Genomic DNA, 24826 nt, shown 5'->3' on the forward strand with positions numbered 1-24826 from the left:
TACTGTGCACCTACTTTGTTCAAAGGTCTGTGCTCAGCAGGCAGGGAAGATAAAGATGGAAAGATAATTCCCTTTCTATCAAGGGCTGGGAGAGAGAATTGCAAATGGTTAATTGCCATTAAAGATGATTATTTCAATGAAGTTTTTATGTACAAAGTCAGTGTTGAAGAACAGTTCTACTTCATGGTGAGATCAAGATAGTGTAGGGAGGGAGGGTCTGTGAAGATGTTTCTTGGGGAGAAATTTATTTGTGCTGTTGAGTTCCCACTCTCCTCATACACAGAGAAAGAGACAGTACTTGTGCTGTACCCTCTTCTCAAGTATAAAGAGGGGCTTCTGTGGGACTAGAGAGCTTGGAAATTGTTCCCTGTAGTTGTAAAACACAAGAACTGCACTGACTCTTACCTACAAACTTGAAGAAGGCAGTAGCCATAATGAAGCAGAGGTGGCTGCATTGGGATCCACTAATACTCCCAGATTTGGTCCGGATGACGAATGAGTAAATGTTTCCCTGGACCAGATGTGGGTCACATAGAAGGCAGTCAGCATGGGGTTGCCTTTGGTCTATTCAAAAGGGCTGTCTGGAGATGTGGAAGGACGCAGTGACCAGAAGTTAGCGATGAACACAGAAATCCTAGAACCTATAGAGGCTGTCACAAGCAACCATCTGTGTCTATCTAGGACAAAGGGACTCAAGTGAGAGGTCTCTGATGATGGTAATCTCCAAAGAACCTTGAATAGCACTCTACAAGAAAGTCAACTTGAACCATCCAGGTAGTACAGACCATCCTATCAAAACAGATCTGCCCTACCCCCTCAGCTGTCCAGCCTCCTCCCATTTTTACACAGCAGATCAAACAGCAGTTACCTAATGGGGGTGGAGGTAAATTGGGGAGAGCTGGAGGCTGGCAGCCACTAGCCACAGAAGGCCTTGTGCAGGGGACAGGGAGAAGGAGAAGGCTTAGACTAGTACTTCAGAATGAAGACTGAAGTATTTGGTTACCATCTTGGACTGGAAACATTCTATTTACTAAATTAAGACTCTCTTTTTTTTAGTTAAAGCAACTGTCAATTATAGAACAATGAACTAAAAAGTCAAGGAATCTGCTCAATTTTCCATTCAGGGGCATTGGAAGATTATCACCTCCCAATCAGTATTTAAACAATATAGTAAAAGCCAAAAAGTAAAATTGTATTTTGATCATATCCCATGGATCTTGCATTTAACATTCCAACTTCATCTTTATATATTTCAGTTTATTTCTGTTTTTCATATTTTGATTATAAGTAATCCCACAAGTTTTTTTTAATGTGTTGTATCTCTATAAGACTTTTTGCATTATTTTTTCTTCTCTCCCCTGCTAATTCCAGTTCTGCTCTTAAGCAGTGTTCATTAGATGGTGTTGATTGACAGAGCAACTAGTGTTCCTATTTTCAGACCTTGGCATAAACTTAAACTAGAAATTTGATAATGGTGTTTTGCTTGTAATTATTGCTGCTATCACTGTTCAACTTGTGTTAGTATCCAATCTCCGTGAGTAGAGCATTTGAGCTGTCCCAGGTTACAGATCTGGGTGTCTTGCTCTTTGAGCATTGTGGCTACCTATTGGCGACAGGCCTTTTGGAGTGAAAAACTCCTTTCTTCACCTGCTGGCTCCAAACCCTTTCCTGATTTTGAGTGCAATCCTCTAGAGTGACAATGTGCTGGTGGAGAGGAATTCTGCCTTGCAACCTCTCTAAGTGGTTACAAGAAGCCTTTTATAACATTTTTTTTTGGGGGGGGGGGGGGGGAAGTTCTTGCCAGAGCTCATTAATTATTCTTCTGTCTAAAAAGGCCTCACCTCTCTTCAGGGGCCACTTGACTAATGTTGATGGCAAAGTTTTCCGGGCACCTTTCCCAAAGAAAGTAAGAAATAAGTCCTATCCCCTCAGCTGTCCCAAATAAGCATTTCTCCCATCATCAAAGAAAAAGAAAAAAACCAAAAGGAAGTTTGAGATTTCCTAAAGGCAAAGTAGAGAGAGGGGAATCAATCAAAATTAACAGAGTAAGGTGAAAAATAAGATCTAAGCGCCAGACTAGTTGAGAAAAATAAGCTTTCCTTTATTGCTATAATAGTGTATCCTCTTTACTTTGAATTTCTTTACTTTTTAGGGTTATTGCTTATAGCATAATCCCTATTTTAGGAACAATGTAGTATTATGTGAACACCATCAAGACCAAGCTTCCATTTCTGATAGTAGCTCTAGTTACTTGACCTGTCTAAGCAAGTTACATTATCTAAGTCTCTGTTTACTGATCTATACATCAGGATGAAAGCAACAACACATACCCCAAGGGTTAATTTCACAAAACTTAGATCGCATTTGTGGACAGTGGTTTTGTAAATTATACATATGTTAGATCTTATCTATGTCATCTTTGTATTATTTTATACTAGAGGTCCGGTGGATGAATTTGTGCATGGGTGGGGTCTGGCTGGCCCACCCCGATGGGGGCCCATTGGGCCGGGCCAGTGGGGGGGAGGGGCCATGGGCGGTTGGAGTGTTGGGGGCTGATAGAGGACCAGATTAGGCTCGTTGGCTGCTACAGTGTGTGTCATAGCCACTGGTCGTTCTGGTCATTCTGGTCATTCTGCCGTTCCGGTTGCTGGGCTTATCTATACTAATAAAAGGGTAATATGCTAATTAGACCAGGAGACCTTCCAGGAGACCTTCCGGATGTCCTTCCAGACAAAACCATGGTGGCAGGGCCAAGGCAGAGGCGGTTAGGGGCAATCAGGCTGTCAGGGGGGGCAGTTGGGGGCAACCAGGCCAGCAGGGGGGGCAGTTGGGGATGATCAGGCTGGCAGAGAGGCAGGTGGGGGTGATCAGGTCTGCGGCGGGGGGGGGGCATTTGGGGGTGATCAGGCTGGCAGGGGGGCAGTTGGAGGTGAGCAGGCCAGCAGGGGGAGCAGTTGGGGGCGAGCAGGCTGGCGGGGGGCATTTGGAGGTGATCAGGCCGGCAGGCAGAGTGAGCGGTTAGGAGCCAGTTGTCCCGGGTTGCAAGAGGGATGTCTGACTGCTGGTTTAGGCCTGAGTCCCAGATTGGAGAGGGTGCAGGTCGGGCTGAGGAACCTCCCACGCCCCCGTGCACAAATTTCGTGCACTGGGCCACTAGTATATATATAAATTTGTTTAAGGAGGTTACCAAATGTCTAGTCTTCCCAGTTACATTGTAAGCACCTTAAGACAAGAATTAGATTTCCTGCACTTGCCTCCCTGCCAATGCACAGTCCCAAACCCAGTAGGTATTGGATAAATGCAAGCTGAATTTAACTACAGTGAACTGCCCTCCCAAAGACAGGAATAGTGGAATGCCTCTATGTACTGGGTCCTGAGAAAGAACTCCAAAACACATATAAAAGGAAAATTGAAAGGGAGCTTTGGAAATAGAGCAAAAGAAAAGAGAAAAAAGTTCAGAGAAATATAATGTCAGCCTCTTGAAATTTTTTATATACTTAAACCTTGTCCTAGAGAAAGTAATTCAGCCGAGAAAAGAACAGTATTAATGTGCAGCAGGGGTAGTCTCCCAAGACGTGTCATCAGGATTAAACAAGGACTTCTTTCAGAACACTGCTCAGAGGCAGACATGCTCTCAATATTCAAACTCCACTCTTTCTTCTTCCCTTTAACTTTCCCCAAGGCTCAGGGAAGTTTATGAATCACTGTTTTATGTTTTTAAATTAGCTTTTCATCAATGTTTTATTATTATTTGGCTCTATAGTTCACCCATATTTTTCATTACTTGAATAATTTTGAAAGATTTTGGGACTTCATAGAGAAAGGCTATCTAAGGAATTTTTAAAAAAATTACAGTAAAAATACAAATAACAAAGTTAATGATAGAATTTAAATTACATATTCATGATACTATTTTTCCAAGAATGTGAGCAGTTATAGCTACATTTCCTAGCAAATCAAGACTGCAATAGAGAAACTCTAGCCGGAAAGATTTAAGATTGTTCAAGGGAGGAAAATTAACAGAGGAAATGCCAGTGGTCTGGGACCGGTGGATGGTCCAGACTGATCTGGAGAATCCTACTAGCAAGAAAATGATTGAATTCTGTGAATCAATTTCAAGGGCTTGACAAAATAGAGACAGACTAATAGATAGAGAGTAGGCAGACAGCTGTGGGTGGGGAGGGTGGGGGGTATGGAGGGATTGAGCAAAAAAGAAAAAAAGAGAGAACTTAGGACATGGACAACAGTATAGTGAATACAGGGGGTAGAGGGGGTGAGTGGAGGTGGAAGAGGGCATAGAGGGGATAAATGGTGATGGAAAAAAATAAATTTAAAAAACACTCAAAACATGGGGAAGACACTGCATCCCAAGTTCTTTTAAAAATTTAAAAATTAAGACAAAAAAAATTTCAAGGGTCTGAGTTCTGTGCTATTTCTAGTAGGAGTATGTCTCCCCCTGGAGGGGAAATAGAGCATTTGTCCCTTCAGGCTTCTAGCTCAGAGTTCCATAGTAATTAGTTCTTTGTTCATTCATTCATTCATCCATCCATTTATTCAACAAATACTTGTTTCTTATGATAGATGCTGAATATTCAGCTGAAAATAAAATCAACATAGTCCTTGCCTCCAGGGAAATTCTACGTTTAGTGTGGGAAATAAACATTAGATAAAGAATCACCTGAAAGTCTAAAAGATCACAATGGTAATAAGGAAAAGTTTGGAGGGCAATATGGCCATTCAGTAGAGTACCACAATCATACTAGGAGGTCAATGAAAACTTTCCTGAGCACAGACCTCAAAAATGAATAGATATAACCAGATCAAAAGTGTGGAGGAGGTGCAGGGAGTAGGCTTTCTAGCAAATGAAAAAGAATATTCAAAGACTCCAAGAGGAAAAGAGCTTAGGAAGTTGGAAGAAGAGAAAGAGGCCAGAATAAGGAGGGAAATACAAGTTGAGGCTGGATGCTCCAGATCAGGCAGGGTCTTGGGGGACATGTTAAGGATTCTAAACTTTATCCATAAAGAATAGGAAGCTATTGATGGGTTTTATAACCACAGTTGTGTTTTAAAGGATCACTTCGATTTTATGATAAAGAATGGATAATAGAAGGGGAAGATCAAAGATTAAAATGGGAAAAACAGAAGTTAGGTGATCTAGGCAAGATATAATGGGGGCTTGTATTAGGGTAGTGGCTATAAAAAGGAAGATATATGGATGAATTTGAAATATTGTAAAGTAAGAATTATTAAAACTTGGTGATTTATTATAAAATGAAAATGAAGGTATACAGATTGCCAAGGATGGTTCCTAGATATTTTCTGTGAGCTCCTGGATGAACTGAGAAGACATTTACAAAGAGGGGAACTGGAGAAGAAATGTGTGTCGGGGGATGGGGGGCGGGACAGGGGAGGAGGGAGCTGATCAAAGATCAGTTAATTAAATATTTATTGAGGTTACTACTATAGGCAAGTATAGACACTGAAAGTTAAAAAGTAGAGGCAATACGGGATCCCTGTTGGCCCAAATCTTTTGGATAAAAGAGTTATCCTTTGATAACTCTTGTTGCCATTAATAGATTACTTCAATATAATGTATCTATGCAAGAATGATCAATGTCCAGCAGGAGCTCAGAAAATATATACCTTTGCACAACCTGGGGGGGTCAGAGAAGAATTTTGAGAGGAGATGATAACTGAACAAAGTCTAAGGAATAGAGGGAGTAAATATGGTAACAAAAGTAGAGAGGGTTTCTCTCTGCACCCCTCTCCCCTCCTCCCCAGAAAAAAGAAGCCATTCTGTTGAAAACAATAAATATACTGACTAGATTTATTTTTAATCTCCTTAAAAGTATCCAAGTTAGTTTCAAATAGGATTCTTTAAAGACCTATAATCCAAATTCTATTCCAAAGCACATGAAAATGGCAACTTCAAAAATTCTTTAATAAAATAAATATAATATTGAAATTAAAATTTGAGATTGTACAAAAGAGAACTATATGCCAACCTCATTCATTTAACATCAATGCAAAAAATCTTAAATAAAATATTAGCAAATGGAATCAAACAGCATGATATATCCTGACCAAGTGGAAATTGTTTCAGAAATGCAAAAATGGTTAAATGTTAGTAAATACATGAATATATTTAATAATTTTATATATTTTTATTTATCATTATTTTTTAATCCTCATCCAAGGATATTTTTCCATTGATCTTTTAGAGAGAGTGGGAGAGGGAAAGACAGAGAGAAACATCGATGTGAGAGAAAGACATTGATTGGTTGCCTCCTGCATGAGCCCCAAACAGGGCCTGGGCTGGGGAAGAGCCTGCAATAGAGGTAGATGCCCTTGACTGGAGTCGAACCCAGGATCCTTCGATCTGCAGGCTGACACTCTATCCACTGAGCCAAACCAGCTAGGGCAATAATTATATATATTTTTAAAGTTTTGCAATTATCTCCATAGTGCTGGAAAAACATTTGAGAAAGTTCAAGATGTATTCCTAATAAAACAACTTTCAAAAAAAGAATAGAAGAGCATTTTCTAAGCATTGTAAAGCACCTTGCTTATCAGCATCTTACTATTTTCATGGGAAAACACTGGAAGGATTCCTGCTAATGTTGGAAACAAAAGCATGTCCCTATTAATATCATATCTAACATGGTGTTGGAAGTTACTTGTCACAGTATTGCTACAGAGAAAACAATTAATGTATGAGAATTGTAGATAACATGATGGTGTGTCTAGAAAATGAAAGCAAATCAATAGAAAAACTACTGCAAAGAAAAAGATGATTCAGTAAGGTAGCAGGATATAAAAGCAATTTACAGAAGGCTTCATAGATACAAGGAAGAACCAGTTAGAAGATTAACATAGAAGAGAACATCAACATCCCAATTGTAATAGAAACCATAATTACAAAACTCCTAGGTATAAAATTAATAAGAAATATGTAAAAACCTAGCTGTAGCCGGTTTGGCCTGTGGACTGATGAGTCCCAGGTTCGATTCTGGTCAAGGGCACATACCTTGGTTGCAGGCTCCTTTCCCGCAGGAGGCAACCAATCGATGTGTTTCTCTCACATCGATGTTTCTCTCTGTCTTTCCCTCTCCCACTCTCTCTAAAAGATCAATGGAAAAATATCCTTGGATGAGGATTTTTTTTTAAAAAAGAAAAAGAAATATTTAAACACCTGAGAAAACTTTACTTATAATACTCCCCAAAGACACCAAAGTGGAATCAAGCAAATGAAAGATACAAATGAATTTGTTAATTTAATAGAATTTCAAAAAAAATTCCAACAAGTTTGTTTGTTTTTAGTTAGACTAATTAATTTTTTTATTTTTTATTTTGAAATAATTATAGACTCACAGGAAGTTATAATCTTTGCCCAATTTCCCCCTATGGTGACATCTTGTATAACTATGTATAATACCAATATTAGGAAATTGTTATTGTTATAATTCATAGGGCTTATTCAGGTTTCATCAGTAATATATGCACTCATTTGTATGTGTGTATATAGTTATATAGAATTTTGTCATAAGTGTAGATTATAACCATCACCATATAATTAAATCAAGAAACAGAATCCATCATAAGGCTTCTTTGCATTATTTCTATGTAGACAAATAGATTTTTATGGAAAAAATAAAGAAGAACTTCCAGGAAAACACTAAAAAAGAAGAGCAATGAGGAGGGATTGGTCTTATCAGACATCTAAAATACTATAAAGCTTTCACAATTAAGACAGTGTAGAATTGGTACACGAATAAACAGACATACTAATGTTAAAAGTCTATGTATCAATCCAATACATAAAGAAACTTAATATATGATAAAGATGTACTTTTAAATAAATGCTGTTGAAACCATTGGGTATCATTTGGAAAAAGGTAAAATTGAATCCATAACTTATATTGCATGCCAAGATGAACTCCACATGGATCAATTAACTAAACATAACAAAAACGGAAACCCTACAAACTATAGAAGAAAACATTGGTAGATTTCTGTATAATAGACCTATGGGGGTAGTGGAAAAGCATTCTCATGACTCAAAATCTAGAATCAATAAAAGACTGATAAATTACATCACATAATTTTTAAAAATTGCATGGCCCCAATACCATAAGTAAGACCAAAGAGAAAGTCACTGGACAGAGTTAATCTTCTTAACATATAAAGAGCTTCTAGAAATAAAAAGACAGAAATCCAGTAGAAAAATTAGCACAAGAAATGAACAGATGGCTTTTTAAAGTGGCCCTTAAAACAATAAAACAGACTCAACTCATTTAAAAAGAAAAGAAAATTTCATTACATTGAGAGCATTTCTTACTGTGTTGTCAAAAATCTCAAAGTTTAAGAGCAGTTTGTTGCCAAAACTCTGGGGAAAGAGACTCAGATATGCTGCTGGTGGAAGTATAGAATATTTGGTACTATCTAGCAAAACTACAAATAGATGCATTCACTCTTTAACCAACAGCAATCACATTCTCTATGAATCTATACTAAAAGTACATTTGCACAAACTTGAAATGATATATACACAAGGTTATTCATTGTGGCATTATTTTATGGCAATAGACTAGAAATATTCTAAATACCACCAATAGTGGGGAGTTGAATAGTCAAATAAACTATTTCTATGTTTAATAGTCAAATAAACTATTTCTATGCTGTAGAATAATTGTCACAGTATATTATATGAAGTGAGGTGCAGAACAGTGTATATGATAGCTACTTTTGTAAAAAATGAAACATTGAAGGGTAATCCAGAAACTAATAAAAATTGTTATTTTAAGAGGTGGGGAGGAGGAACTAGATATTAGGAGATAGGAATGGAAAGGAGACTCTGAGGACACTAGAATCATGTAATTGTTTTACATACTCAAAAAGTTGATTAAACCAAAAAGAGTACAAAGAGCAATCCCTAAAATTGAAAACAAATAAAATAAATGCAAGTATATATAAGATTGGTAACATAACCAAAGAAAGAATTATTTCAAATGACTTTTTTTTTTTTTTTTTTTTACAGAGAGGAAGAGAGAGGGAGAGTTAGAAACATCGATCAGCTGCATCTTGCACACCCCCTACTGGGGATGTGCCCGCAACCAAGGTACATGCCCTTGACCAGAATTGAACCTGGGACCTTTGAGTCCACAGGCCGACACTCTATCCACTGAGCCAAACCGGTTTCTGCTCAAATGACTTTTAAACATAGGACTTTGTCCTTATTTAGTGGGATATATTCTAAGAACAAAACAAACTGCAAAGAACTAACTTCATTGTGTAGTTTTATTGTTGGGTACTAATACTGGTATTGTGAAAGTGTTTTATGTATGTTATAAGATAAAGCAAGTAAGTTCAGTGTATGTCAGAAACAATAAAAATGTAATATCAAATAATTTAAACATGTAGTGTTTTAATTAAATGTAAATTAAGTCTAAGCTACAGGTATTCTGAAGAAGGTAATAATCTCACTGAAGAATATGAACAAGCTAAATAACTTGGAGCTATGGGTGAATCTCTGAGTGAAGAAACACAGAAGATTGATCTTCAGCGGGCCAAGCATGATGATTCCTCAGAAAACTTCTGTGAACCCTGATACTGAATATGTGGATTATTCTTAATTCTAAGCATTACACAGTTATAAAAGACCAGATGCTTGGAAGATAGGGGATATAATAAGAAAATTGTTTCAAGTCATAATGAAAAGACCTTGAAATATTTTGGCTTTTGATCAAAGGAAATGTGAAGAGAACATTTTTCACTGATGGCTAGGAGGTCTCTGTGTAAAAACAAAAAGGGCATTCTCCAGACTTATATCTGGACTACATGAAAGCATTAATGTGCATTACAGTGCCAGACAGTCTTTACAAGACACCTGTTTGGAAAAGAAATGGGGGCACACATTACAGAATTTCACCAGTGGGTTTGATGGAATTTTGACTGAAGGGGAAAATCCAAGAGAACTTGTATTTTCTCTACTTAAAAGAATTAGGCCTTTATCTAAAGTACTACCATTTGGACACCCAAATTTTCAACTACTCACTAGAAATGAAGTTTAATATTTAGAAAACAAAGTTATTCTTGGAAATATTTCAGAAAGTCAAATCATTTCTTTTGTACTTTTATGAAATTCATTTTTTGCTTGGGGTAGAAAAAGGAGCAAGATAATTACAGGCAGACTTTAGAATGTACTGTGGAAATCTTTCTAAAATTATGGATTGTGTTGGTTAGCTTAAATGTCAACTGTGGGAAAATATTCAGACTCAGGGTTTGGGCACTGCTTTGATGGTCTTGTTTTCAAAGAAATTGACAGCAAATATGCAGAAAGTGGGCCCACTTATGAATACCATCTTACTAGACAAGAAATAGTATCTTTGTTTAATGCATTTGGAAGAATTTCAAAAGTATAAAAGAATTGGAAAACTTCAGGAACTTGCTGCAAAATATTCATTACAGAAATTAGCTGAAATGTGCCTATTTCTGGAAATGGAGGCAAAAGAGTGGAATAGCAGTGAAAGTTTAAAGTCAAGCTTTTTATATAAAGTTACTTTTATTAGAGAAGAACTATATTGCTTAAGTAAACAGTTTATTTTGTAATTGGGTTTAATTTAAATATATACAATATTATTGTGAGTCAAAGTATTACTTCATTAATTTGATACAAATTTTACAGTTTAATATAAAAAATCAAGATTATCAAATTTTAAAATAAATAAAATTAAAATTTTTCATGGGAAAAATATAGCAAATTATAAACTATAAAACAGATTAGAGAACTTGAAGACATAAAAGTAGAAACTATTCAAAATGAAGTATTGAGAGAAAAAAGACTGAAATAGAAAGAGTCAAAGTGATCTGTGAGACATATCAAGCAATTTAACACACATGTAACTGAAGATTCAGAAGAGCTAGGGCTAAAAAAATATATATATTTAAAGAAATAATGGCTAGCCAGGCTGGCATGGCTCAGTGATTGAGCGACAACCTATGAACCAGGAGGTCACAGTTCCATTCCCAGTCAAGGCATATGCCCGGGTTTTGGGCTCCATCCCCAGTGTGGGCTCAATCCTCATGGGGCAGCTGATCAGCAATTCTCTCTTATCATTGATGTTTCTATCTCTCTCTCTCCCTTTCCCTGCCCCTCTGAAATCAATACAAATATATTTTTTTAAAAGGCTAAAACATTTCAAAAATTTGAAAGTTCAATGAAACCCAGGCAGAATAAATTTAAAGAAAACCATGCCAAGGCACATCATAATCAAATGACTTAAACCAAGGATAAAGAAAAAAATTCTAAAAGCAGCTAGATGAAAAAAGACATATTACAGATAGAACAGGAATTGGCAAACTATGGCCCATGGGCCAATTAGAGCCCACCTCTTGTATCTGTAAATAAAGTTCAGTTGGAGTGTAGCCCCTACATTTATTTATGTATTTGCTATGGCTGCTTCTGTTCTATGATCTCAGAATTGAGTAGTTGTAGCAAAGACTATATTGTTTACAAAGCATAAAAGATTTACTATCTGGCCCTTAACAGAAAAGTTTGCCATCCCCTGCTAGAGAGGGACAAAGAAAACAATGCCAGCAGATTTCTTTAAAAAGCTATGCAAGGCAGAAGCCAAGGTCAACCCAGAAATTTTTACCTAGCAAAAATATCTTTCAAAAAATAAAGGTGAAATAAATACTAAATAAACAAAAGTTCTTCAGGCAGAAGAAAAAAATAATAGATGAAAATTTGAATCAAAAGGGAGAGTGTGAAAGGTGATAAGTATGTAGGTAAAATATTAAAAACATTTTTCTCACATTTAAATTTTTAAACTTTTAAAAAATTTACTGATTTTAGGTGGAGAGAGATAGAGATAGAGATAGAGATAGAGATAGAGATAGAGATAGAGAGAGAGAGAGAGAGAGAGAGAGAGAGAGAGAGAGACTGATTTGTTGTTCCACTTATTTATGCATTCATTGGTTGATTCTTGTATTTGCCCTGGTGGGGATCAAACCCGCAAACTTGGTGTATCTGGACAACACTCTAAACAACTGAGCCACTGAGCTATCCAGTCAGGGCTTTCTCAGATTTTAATCTCTTGAAAATATAAATGACTGAAGTAAAAACAATAAAAGTGCACTTGAGGTTTTAGTATATGTAGAAGTAATATGTATAACAACAAAAATACAAAGGACATAAGGGAGGAAATGAAAGTATGTTGCTGTTCTTACTCTATTTGAAGATAGACTGTGATAAGTTAAGGGTGTATCTTGTTAAACTCTTGAGCTGCATTGTCCAATAGAGTAGCTACATGCCACACATGGCTATTAAAATTAAAATTAGACAAAATTAAAAATTCAGTTTTTTAGTTATACTAGCTATACTTCAGTATTAATAAACATATGTGGTTAGTGGTTACACATACTTGACAGTGAAGATATAGAATAATTGCCATCTTCACAGAAAATTCTATTGGAAAGCATGCTCTAAAGTAATAACAACAATAAAACAAAGCAAAAGAAAGAGAAGAGGAAGAGTTAAAAAGGAATCATTTAGTCTAAAAATTCAATTAGTCTAAATATTGAAATAGAAATAAAAAACAACAGATGAGACAAATAGGAAACAAATAGCAAGAATATAGGTTGAAATCCAATCTTACCAATAATTATAAAAAATGTAAATGGTCTAAACATCTCAATTAAAGGATAGAGATGTTCTATAGAAAACCCACCTTAAACATAAAGGCACAGATATGGCAAAAGGAAAAAATGGAAAAATATATCATTCAAACATTAATCCAAAAATATCTGAAATGCTTCATTAATATCTATTAGAACATTGAACATTACCAGGAATAAAGAAAGGCCATTTCATAATGATCAAGCAGTCAACTCACCAAAATGATATAACAACTTAAATTATTAAAGACATAATAGAAGAGTTTCAAAATATAAGAAGCAAAAGTTAATAGAAATGGAAAATAGATAAATTCACAAATATAGTTTAAACCCAAATATTAAATTTTTACTATTAAATATAACTAGACTAAATGCTCTAAATAAAAGAGAAAGGCTCACAATGGATAAAAGGCAAAACAAAATGAAATCTGACTACATGTTATCTACCAGAAATACACTTAAAACTTGCCATGTCTTTTAGAAAACTCTCATGCTTGGAAATTAATAAGTATTTATTTATTTAACAAATATTTAATGTATTCTTATTATGAGCTGGCACTGTTCTAGGCACTTGGGATTATGTCAGAGATAAATTAATAATTAAAAGTCTGACAATACTAAGTGTTGGAGAAAACGTGAAATAAAGAGAATGTTTATCCTGTTGATGAAGTGTAAATTATTATAACCACTTTTGAAAACAATTTGATATTCTCGAGTAGAGCTGAAGTTAATCATACCCTATGATTCAGCAAGTCCATCCACTATATACACTTTGGAAAAACTTCTGCACCACAAGACATGTACAAGAATATTCATGGCAGCATTGCTAGCAATAGCCTAAATTTGAAAACAGCTGAAATATCCATCAACAGTAGAATGCAAATAAATACATGACAGTATATTCATACAATGAAATACAGTAGAACAACGAAAATAAACAAGCACAGGTACCCAAACAACACTGATGACTTTTATGAATATAATGTGGAAAAGAAGCAAAACAATAAATTCTGTTATTCCATTCAAACAAAGTTTGAAAGAATAAATGCATTGTGATGCTATCTATATAATGTTCAAAAACAGACAAAATTATACTATATTGTTTAGGGATTTATAAACATGTGCTTGATAAACTATTTAAAATTAGAAAATTATTATCAAGATAATTTACCAATAGGAGGGAGAAGATTTTGATTCTAGGATAGGATTGGGGGGGACTTCAGGTGTACATGCATGTTTATTTACTTGTATATATTTGTACTATATTTCACAATTAATAAAGGTAAGATGCATTTTAAAATGGAGAACAATATGAATAAAGGTATGGAGGCATGAATGTGTGCTGGGGGTATGGGAATTACAAATAGATTTATGCACCTTAGAGGGTAAATAGTGAGGCAGAAAGGGGTGAGGCTGGAGGCTATGGGAAGCCTTTGGGACATTTTAAGCTGGGTTACAAAAAGACTCAAATCTGCCCACCAGCATGGCTCAGTGGTTGAGCATGGATGGACCTATGAACCAGGATGGCACGGTTCGATTCCGGTCAGGGTACAAGCCCAGGTTGCAGGCTCGATCCCTCCTGCAGCCGATCAATGACTCTCTTATCATTGATGTTTCTATCTCTCTCTCCCTCTCCCTTCCTCCCTGAAATCAATTTATATATATATATATATATATATATATATATATATATATATATATATATATTAAAGACTCAAATCTGAATTTTAGGTAAGTTCTTCTGACTGCTATGAGGAGATGGATGCATGGGAGGAGAGTGAAGGGAGGGGGCAGAGGAAAGGTTGAAAGGGAAACCATTAAAATCCTATAGGCATGAGATAACATGAAGTTTGCTTGTAGAAATAGGGAAGAGGAAATGGATGAGAGAGGTAACTGTAGGCATCAGAAATTATGATAATCTTCTTATTTTAAAAAACACACAATCACTCAGGACTCTTCCAACTTTTGATTCGTAGAATAAGAGTATAAGCCAGGAGTTCTTCTCCCTGACATACAGGATGGAAATACAGGCTTGGCATCATCCCATTTCAAACAACATTGAGGGTAGGGGAGAGCATGCAGTCCTCTGACCTAGAGTTTTTACTTTCTATTTTGTAAGAGGTGGAGACTTTCATGTGTTTTATAGCAAGCATTCCTTTATTGAAAAGAAAAAAAAAAGCCACCAAAGGGCCATTAATTGTGTGAGCATAAGCCATAGATCACCAAAGTAGATGGTTGGAATTATAAAAAACAAACAACTAAACTGTTAAGATAAGGAAGAGTTGGAGCTCTGCAGACTGCATGTCCTTATAGAAAATGTTTCTTTTTCTAGATATGGACTCAGGCTTCATTCATCCATCCATTCAACAAATATGTATTGAGCCATTGTGCCTGGGACTATTCTACGTGCTGGAGATATGGCAGTGAACAAAACCAAACCACTGCTCTAATGGATCTTATACCCTAGTTGGAGGTAAAAGACAATAAACAAACAGGTAAAAAATATACTATAACAGACATTGATAATTGTTTTGGAAAAAAATAAAGCAAAGTCAAGAGACTAGGGAGTTCTGGAGTGCAGGGGATCCTTGTGCCTTTAGGTAGGAAAGTGAAAGACAATGAACAAACGAACAAAGCAGGCATCATGCCTATAAACTGTGAATAAGTGCCTGACCCACAGGTAACAGAGCTGTTTTCATGCAAGACTTCTTAGAACATGGGCTTCAGAGTCTGGGTGGAAAAGTTGAGGAAAGGGCACTTTTCCTTACGACACTGCAGTACTTTGAAGATGTAGATATACATTTTGGAGACAGCACCTCATAGCAAAAGGAACATAGTAGAAACCACCTTTGATGTATTTTTAGGGCCTCTGAGAGGTATGGAGAGAGCATATGTAGATGTATTAGTAAGAGTGAGATCTACAGCCCTAACCAGTTTGGCTCAGTGGATAGAGCGTCGGCCTGCGGACTGAAGGGTCCCAGGTTCAAATCCGGTCAAGGGCATGTACCTTGGTTGTAGGCACATCCCCAGTGGGGAGTGTGCAGGAGGCAGCTGATTGATGTTTCTCTCTCATCGATGTTTCTAACTCTCTATTCCTCTCCCTTACTCTCTGTAAAAAATCAATAAAATATATTTTTTTTAAAAAAAGATATCTACAAAATTTTGTGTGAATTTCTACTTTAAAATACTACCACAGACTTCTTCAAGATAGGACAGGTGAGAAGTGGCCCAGAAGCTAGCTAACAAGTCAGTATTGAGGAATGCTAAATTTCTAAAAATTCTTAAATGGAAGGGAAGTCTGTGGCAGACATACCACAGTCCATATCCTGCTCAGATACTTAGACATAATTTTCTCTAAATTGAACTGATACTCTGGGAGAGGCAATTTATCCAGCAAAATTTCCCCATGGTACCAGAAATTATGAGTGTTCTCAGATGGTGTAGCATTATTATTATTTTTGAATATATTTTTATTGATTTCAGAAAGGAAGGGAGAGGGAGAGATAGAAACATCAATATTGAGAGAGAATCATTGATCGGCTGCCTCCTGCACGCTCCCCACTGGGGTTCAAGCCCACAACCTGGGCATGTGCCCTGACTGGGACTCGAACCGTGATCTCCTAGTTCATAGGCCAACGCTCAACCACTGAGCCATGCTGGCTGGACTGGTATAGCATTATTAATGTCTGATGAGGATTCTGGCAACTTTCTGGGGGCGAAAATATATGAAGAGGATGCAGTGTGCAAGAGGCCCTGCACCAGAGTCTGAATGCCTACCAGTATGTATGTGGCCAATTACCCAACAACACTTAGACTGGAACTAGTCGGAATGGCACAGGATAAATGACTGAATGTGCACTGAAAGGAGAAAAAGCCTCTGCAAGTGTTGACACGAGAGAAGCTATTGCAGTGGGCAGTGCGGACAGGGAAGATAGGGCAAACACCAGCAAAACAGGTTAATTGGAATGACAGGTTATCTTCAGTGGAAAATAAGACTGCATGAGAGGGTGGAAGGTTCCCTGGAATTCTTGTTCTGAGTAAAGTTAACATGGAAGAGAAGGAAATGAGGGTGGGAAGTGTCCTTTAGGACTCCTAAAAGCAGTTTGGGGGCACCGAGCAAGCAACTGGAAGACCAGTTCAGGCCTTAAGTGAGGGGTGTGTATGTGGCTCAACTCCTGACCAAGTCTCTGAGGCACTAGAGGATCTTGATAGTGTGGACAGTCACTCCAGTCAGAGGCTCATAAGGGTTCAGGGTCCTTACAAACTATCAGGACCATGTCTCTTTATAAGCGTGAAGGAGATGAGCAAAAAAGATTGGCAAACCTCCATGAGAGGCAAACCACCCTCTCATACTAAGAAAAGTTAGTCTAATATGCAACAGACAAAACCCACAACAATGAGTATTCTTAGCCTCTCAATATTTCTTACCCTCTAGGAAGGGCCCTCTGGCATTGATAGCTGTGCAGATCAGGGGAATAGAGACAGAATCAAAGGAACTATAACAAGGACCAGGAGTTTCTTCCTGCAGAAGAGAAAAAGAATACATCCAAGAAGTGAAGGGAGGGGGGAGTGAAAGACAAGGGCCAGGCTTGAGAGAAAGCTTGGGGGTGTTTGGGGGAAAAGAAACAGAATGGCAGAGTGCTATCCTATAATGTGTGAGATGAATAGAGAAGTTTAAGATGTTTGCCTCTATGCCAGGAATGTAACCCCCTGTAGAATTTTCCCAGAGCCTATAATAAACATCTAAATTGCTTTTTAATTCTTTTTGGCTATTACCTGTGTTTCTTTTGAATGTGATATCATGCTGAACTGGGCCTCAAGACAACTCAACTTCATAAAAGTTGAATTTGGGGAGTATTGTCTGGGATTGTAGGCCTAAGATGCAGCATTATAGATCTAAATGAGTTAAGCCGGCATCTTCATCATGATTGCTGGATTTATAGTGCAAAAAGCACACAAATTATATAAAATTGAGACTGGGGGTAAGGTAGACAACAGGTAGAGGGAAATGGTAGAGATTACTAAGATGTTAACTTTAGTGAGAATGTGATGTTTGGAACTAGGTGTACCTGATGGAGACCTTTGTCTATGCAGCATGGAGTCTCTTCTCCTGCTTGGCCTATGAGACTGGAATAAGAACTAGAAAAGCGAGGTGATTCCCAAAGGATAGAAAAAACAGCAGAAGAGGATTGTGTAGAGGTTGGTTTTTTCCTTGCTATATAGCACACTTTGCATGCATAAATACTCTAATGACATGGCCAGCGTACCCATTCAGCCCCGTTTTGCTTGTGAAGGGACCCACTCAATAAACCTTAGGGCATTGGTATCCAGAGGGCCCGGCCTTGTAACCCAGCAAGCTTAATGAGGTTCTGCTTCACTCTCTGCATCTATCCCCCTTATTTTTATGAGACTAGACCCTTCTCCTATTCTCCCTTGTCTCACTTTCACCTAGAATTCCTAAAATAATCTGGTTGTGAATCTGATGCACCAATTGTCTCCTCATATTTTCAAGTCCTACTACTAGTCCACTCCCCCAGTTCCCACCTACCCTTGGCTCTCAAATGTCTGACCTGGAGCTTGACTGGATCAGCCACATCCCTTGATCTCTGCACTTGTTTCCCATGTTCTTTCGTGCTTCTCCAATAATTTCCCCTCCCTCTAGGCTCATACCCTTTATATGCCCAGTGGGCTTCATGCTAGCCCCTCTGGACAACATGATGTAATCTTATCCTGAAAGCCTTGACATACATGGTACCCTCAACAATAGTGGCAAAGGGCCTTGTATGATGGCATAATCTAGCTATGGTTAATGTAAGGTTAAGGCTAAGATGGTAGGCCCTATACTGGGGACAGGGTCACTCCTAGTAGATCGAAGGCAGGGACTCACCTGAAGGGTGAGGAAGCTGGCAAGATGAAATTATCCATGTCAAGTGCTGGTCAAGAGATGTGAAGTAACAGACAGGCAAAAACCTACAAGTCATGCCAGTCTTTTCTACTTATAGCAGAGCTCTCCAGGGAAGAATGAACAGCAGGGTTGACGCTGTAAGTCCTGAGAATATGCTTGCTGTAAATATGATCAGAAACTTATGCTATGTAACCTCAACTGGTTGGCGCGTGTGTGTGTGTGTGTGTGCACGCGCGCGCACGCGCGTGCACGCGTGTATCTTGTCTCTGTTTCTAGTTTTCCTATAGCTCTTTGGTAAAGTCTTTTTTGTAAATACCAGGCCGTATTGGCTTGCTTAGGGAAACCAAGAAAAAGCATTTTTGTCTTCTCCAGAGCTTTAGGAATAATCTCTGGGGCAACTGGTAGAGGTAGGAGTGATAACCAAGGTAAGAGCACAAGTTTGTGGAATGGAGTAAGGAGGAATGAGCAAGCAAATAGGGCTGGATCATTTGTTTGAGAAAATACAATATTTTAGGGGGTTTTGTTGATATATTTGTTCAGTGAAATCAAATTTCTAGTAGCGGCATAATACTTTATTATATCAGCAACGCCTTATATGAAACATTCTGCTATTTAGGATATTTCCCCACTTATTTCTATTTTAATATCAGTAACGTAGGCATAGGCCACACAGCTCTTTAGAGCCACGGAAGTTCCTCTGGGCCAGCCCTGCTCTTCATCACTAGAATATGCAACCAGGGAAACCCCAGGTAACACACTTGCTGTCCTTGAACCACTGGTATACAAAATACTCACACCCAGCTCTTCCCCACCTGGGTGTGATACAATTTGTTTCTCCTCCTCAGATTTATTTCGTCTTGTGAACTTCATTTTTGGTTTCTGATCGCTTGGCTTCTCTAGTCTACTAATTGGTAAGTATGCTGCTGCCCAGGTGCTGTTTGCTTTTCAATCTAAAGTCATCTGTAAATATGTTAAATTCAGATTTTCTTCCCCCCTCACCCCTCCCGCTCCACCCCTCAATAGGAAAAGGAGTTGTCACAAAGGTTGAGACACTCACTATATGTCTTTACCTGGGTACCCGGTCTGTTCAGGGAGAATTATCTTCACACACAGTCTCCCCTCCCCCACCCCCACCCCCGGCCCAACACACACATCCACCCCTTCTACACACTGTCTCCTTTTCAACTGTTAGCTGATGCAGAGTTATTCAGAGTTAGAGATAATATTAAAAATTATCCAGTCCAATCCCCTAACAAACCAGGAAAATCGTTTATTCAAGGTCTCTGAATTAAGTGGCAGGAACAAAACTGAATTCTCTTAAATCCACGATGTGTGGGCTGGAGGGTTATGGGTGAAGGAAGGGGACGTCGTAGTTCTTGTTATTCATTCAGCGAATGTATTCAGCATTCACTTACTACGTGCCAGGCACTATTTTAGGTGCTGGGGATTCCGTGATGGCGATAGAGGGCTCGGAAGAGACAAAATTAACTGAGCTTTCATTCTCAAAACTGAAGTACTTTGCTTCACCATCCAGGAAAAATCCCCAGCACCCTGGGTAGGAGTGTTTAGGTCTCATGTGGGAGGGAATCCCATCCTTTCTCTGTTCCTGCGCTATCTACAGTGACGGGGCTGATTTACTGCAGAAACCCGAGAGGCGGAAACCTCCAGGGGGCCCTCCCCGCTGCTGCAACTCCCAGGCTGGGCGGGGCCGGCTCCAGCGCGCCCCCCCCGCGCTCCAGCTCTAATCTGGAATTATTCGTGTCCCCTTTCCTACCCTCTCTGCTTCCCTGCCAACCGCTGAAGGACAGAGAAGCAAGACTGGGCTCTAGCGCCATCCTCTGAGAAAGGATTTCGAGCAAGTTAAAATCCTACCGAGGCAGTCGCGCTCAGAATCTAGCACCCCAGCGCGGGGAGGGACTGCCTCTCCCGGACCTGGGGTCTATGCAGTCAAGTGCCCTCACGCTTTCCTAATAAATCCTGCAGCCACACGCTCTCCCCGGCCTCGGCTGAGGCCGCTGCAGCGTCCTCCCCGCTCCCGCCCCACCCGCTAGCTCCGACCCCAGAGCCCACTGCAGCTTCCCAGCCGCGCTCCCCTTTCTCCTCCACTTCCTGCTGGCCTTGGAGACACACGTCATTGACGTGCCATGCGTCGCCTTGGAAACGGGAGCATCCGCGGCTGGGAGACCCGCCCCTGCCGCTCCAGCCACACTCGCGGTTAATAGCCGAGGGGAGTCCCGAACCCGACCCGCTGCGGGTCTCGGCCTCGCCCCGGCCCCTTCGCAGACGCTTCTGTGACCCGGGGACTCGGCGAGCACTTGCTGCGCGTGGCGCCCAGAGGGCGCGCGGACACGGGCGCAGTCCCAGCGGCGAGGCGGGGCAGGCGCCTTCGCCCCGGGGTGAGCGGGACGGACGCCGCCCGGTCCCCGTCCCCGTCCCCGTCCCGCGGGCTCTTCCGGGCCTCCCGGATCCTGCCGCCCGGATTCACCTCCTCACGCCGGCTCCCCGCCCCTCTCGGAAGCCTCCTCTCCCCTCGGCTCCTCCCCGGCCCTCCGGGGACCTCTCCCCTCCCTCCGCCCCATTCGGGAGGCCGGGCTGGACCTGCCCCAGAGCGGCCACCACCGCTTCTGCCACCCAATGGAGGACGGTCTGCTGGAGATCATGACCAAGGACGGCGGCGACCTGCCGGCGCCTCTGGAGGTGTCCGCCGTGCCGGCCGTTGGGGACGTGATCTCGGGCGAGTACAACGGCGGCATGAAGGAACTCATGGAGCACCTGAAGGCCCAGCTGCAGGCCCTGTTTGAGGACGTGCGGGCCATGCGGGGCGCCCTGGACGAGCAGGCCTCGCACATCCAGGTGCTCTCGGACGACGTGTGCGCCAACCAGCGGGCCATCGTCTCCATGTGCCAGATCATGACCACGGCGCCCCGCCAGGGCGGCCTGGGCGTGGTCGGCGGCCACGGGAGCTTCCCGGGCGCCCCCCGAGAGCCCGAGACCCCTTCGCCTGGGATCGAGGACAGCGGTTTGCTGGATCGCGACCCCGAGGACGAGGAGGACGACGACGAAGCAAAGGAAATGCCCCGCTCCTCCACACCCACTAGTCCCTTTGAGCGCTCCGAGAGCCCCGGGGCTGGTCTCCTTGCGGGGGACGGGCCACTTGTGGAGTCCCTCGATCCCCCCGATATCACCCTGCTGCAGCTGGAGGGCGAGCCCTCCCTGTGAGGGGACTCCGAGGGGCACTGCTTTCCCGAGCTGGCTCTGGGTTCCCGAGTGCATGACGCGAGTGGACTGAACAAGCGCGGTGCAGCACGCTTCACTCCGACCGCTGCTCTGTGGATCAGGCAGAGAGAGAGAGAGAGAGAGACTCCTTGAGGAAGGATTTATAGGGTGAAGGACTTTGGGAGCATCGAGAATTCTTTCTGCCTAACCAAGCAAGAGACGTAGCAAACTGCAGAAAGGTGAGGTTCCGGGAGAGGATGCGCTCATCTCTGGACTCCCATCCATTCCCCTACCCTGTCCTTCCGCCCCCCACCCCAGCCAACAGGAGAACCCCCCGAATTGTGTAAATAAAACTCTGCTTTTTTTATTCTGAAAAAAAAAAAGGACTTATCCAGGACTATGGCAAATAGTCTCTAACGATTTGCCTAGAAATTAAAGAATTGGGGTATTCTGTTCTGGCAACAGAAATTTTCCCCTTCTGCTGAAATCCAAGATAATTCAGCGCTCTGCAGAAGCCTCTCCCCTCACAGATCTTTGCGGCTGCTGATTGGTAAAGGAAGCTTGAGGAGGGAACTGCAGCCCTAGAAATCTAGGAGAATGGGGTTCCCAGGGCCCCTGGGCCGGGAGGAGCTGGCTATGAATGTGCATGAAGACAAAATAGCTCAACCTCTCTAGGATTTTGCATGCAGAGCGGATCCTGCTTTGTCGCTGACTACATCTGGAATTGCTTTTTCCACTCGCTGGGACTTAGAGAACAAAGAGCCAGTTCACAGGCAGAGACTTGGGGGTGCTCAGCAACAGCCCAGATTTAGGGGACATTTGAGGGACTTTTGGGGGCCACAGCCAAAAACTGTCTCTCTCCTGGCTACACCCGCTTAACTTCAGTTCCTTTTTCCTGTCAATATGTCCCTGCCCTCTGCCTCTCGGTCTTGCCTCCATAATGTCTTGTGTGTGTTGTGTGTGTCCACTTGTGTAGTAGTAGTATGTGAGCCCTGAGGGGCAGGGCTTGTGGCTCTGGTGTTAGGGGGCTTCAGACCCTTCTCTGAGCCCCAGGCTGTCATGGCGCTTTCCCCTCTCCTCCCCTCTCTCCCCCCACAACCAGGGCATGGAGCATGTGGCTGTCCTGAGGTTCTTAACTGATGTGCCTCCCTCCCATCTCCTCAAGTGGTGACTTTGTGTGCCCTTCCTCCTCCTCTGTGTATTCCTTCTCAATGCTTTTCTTGGTGTTAACCTTAATAAAGAGGCATCATCCCCCCTCCTTGCTGACTGGTACTAGGTGGGTATCAGGGTTGGGCTTAGTGGGAACTGCAGGGACCATGCCTTCCCTCCTCTCTCCTTGCTTCTAATTCCAAGGAATTGACCATACCTGCCCTAGTCAGGGCAGGTATTGCCCACTCTACCTGCTTTCCCTTCCATCCTGGACGTTGACCTCCAACTGCATTGGGAAAGGATAGGGTACGTGTTAAGACTCCCAAACCAACAAGGATTTTTAGTAGCCAGAACTCCAGATGTGCAAGAGACCTCTTTTCAGTGAAGCGCCTAGCCCCTGAGTCCTCGAATGGCATGCTACCTGTTTCCTGGGAGGGTTAGGGAGGGGGTATTGTTTGGGAGGGATTGCTGGGCATCTCTGTGAGCAGAGTGACACATCACAAAGGAAACTGCAATAACTGCCTCGGGCCTCTAGTGGGGAATGCCTTACCCCAGGGAGCACAGACTGACATCAGCTCTAGTCAGCTCCCTGGGCAATGAGGATTTCCCAAACAAAATTTAGAAGAATGAGCTGGGGTGGGGTGTGTGTGTGTGTGTGTGTGTGTGTGTGTGTGTGTGTGTGTTCTTGCTGCTGGTTGCTGCTGAAAGAGCACTGGAGTCACAGATCTGGGCTTGAATATCAGTTCCAACACTGAATGATTATTGCCTGAGACTTCGTTTCTGCATGTGTAAAATGGGGACAAAAAGTTTTGGGGGAGAAAAATGTCTAAGGCTCCTGGGAAGTCTGTGCAAATGTCAGTTTTCTTATATGTAGTTCTCTTGGAATGGGGAGGAGGTTGTGGTGATTGACTCTTCTGGGAAAACAAAACTACCTAGGGAAGGTTCTAGAAGCTCTCTGTTTATATAATCTTTTCTTATCTAAAGAACTCTTGTCCTTTAGGATAGTCAAGTAAAGGGGATAGTAAGATTCTGACATGGACCTTTTTGTCACAAATGTCACACAGTTATGGGCCGAAAAGATCTTCAGGGCTAGCTCTGTACACATAGGATGGCCAGAAGAAGCCCTGAGTTGTACAGTGTTTGGGGAATGTGGGCTGGAGCCTTTAAAGCTGGCAGCTAAAGTATCCCTGGAAATAGGATCCTATTATCGTTCCAGTATTTATCACCATTAACAACAATGATAGCTATCATTTATTAAGCCTCTACTGTGTGCCAGACACTGCCCAGTTTTATCTCCCAACCACCATATGAAGTAGGCACTATTATTATTTTCACTTAACAGTTCCAGAAACAAACTGCAAGACTTGCTCAAGGTCACACAGCTAGTACTTGGCAAAACCAAGACTTCAAGAACCCTAGATTGAAACCATGCTGCTAATTGCTCTTCGGAAGTCTGAGAGTCCTGGAAAGGAAATACTGTTAGTTACATTTTACCTTCTCAGTTGGAACAAGAAATTGCAGCTCAGGTTTTGGTTAGTGACCCTTCTCAGAGTCCAGTGAATGACAATACAGTAACGACACCAAGAAGATGGCCTTTTAGACCCTCCCCTCGAGAGGAAGATGTTGATGCTCCCAGACACTCCCTGCCACAGCTCTGTTTTTGTGCTTTTCGTGTTCCCTGTAACTCAAGATTCTTCAGAGTCTAACATGAACCTCAAGCCAGCATAGAACCAATCTCTGTACAAAGTTCAGGTTGAGCCCTGTAATCCTTGACTCCATTTTGGTTCCCCTTTCTATGCCCACTGTCATAAATGGGTTATCAGTTCCTTAGCTCAGGGCCTCTTAGAAGTGCTTCATCTATTCCTTCCAAGTCCAGATAGA

General features: G+C 41.2%; 1 protein-coding gene across 1 annotated transcript; it reads left to right on the forward strand.

Annotated features, from left to right (window-relative positions):
* Nucleotides 1-20772: 20772 nt before the first annotated feature.
* CCDC184 (coiled-coil domain containing 184) lies at nt 20773-23289 on the forward strand. The gene has a single exon (XM_079773492.1). It carries the CDS (start codon nt 21215-21217, stop codon nt 21797-21799), a length of 585 nt encoding a protein of 194 aa, XP_079629618.1. The 5' UTR covers nt 20773-21214; the 3' UTR covers nt 21800-23289.
* The last annotated feature ends 1537 nt before the right edge of the window (nt 23290-24826 follow it).

The sequence above is a fragment of the Cnephaeus nilssonii genome, assembly GCF_951640355.1.
Source record: "Cnephaeus nilssonii genome assembly, chromosome: 6".
In the NCBI taxonomy this organism is placed as follows: Eukaryota; Metazoa; Chordata; class Mammalia; order Chiroptera; family Vespertilionidae; genus Cnephaeus; species Cnephaeus nilssonii.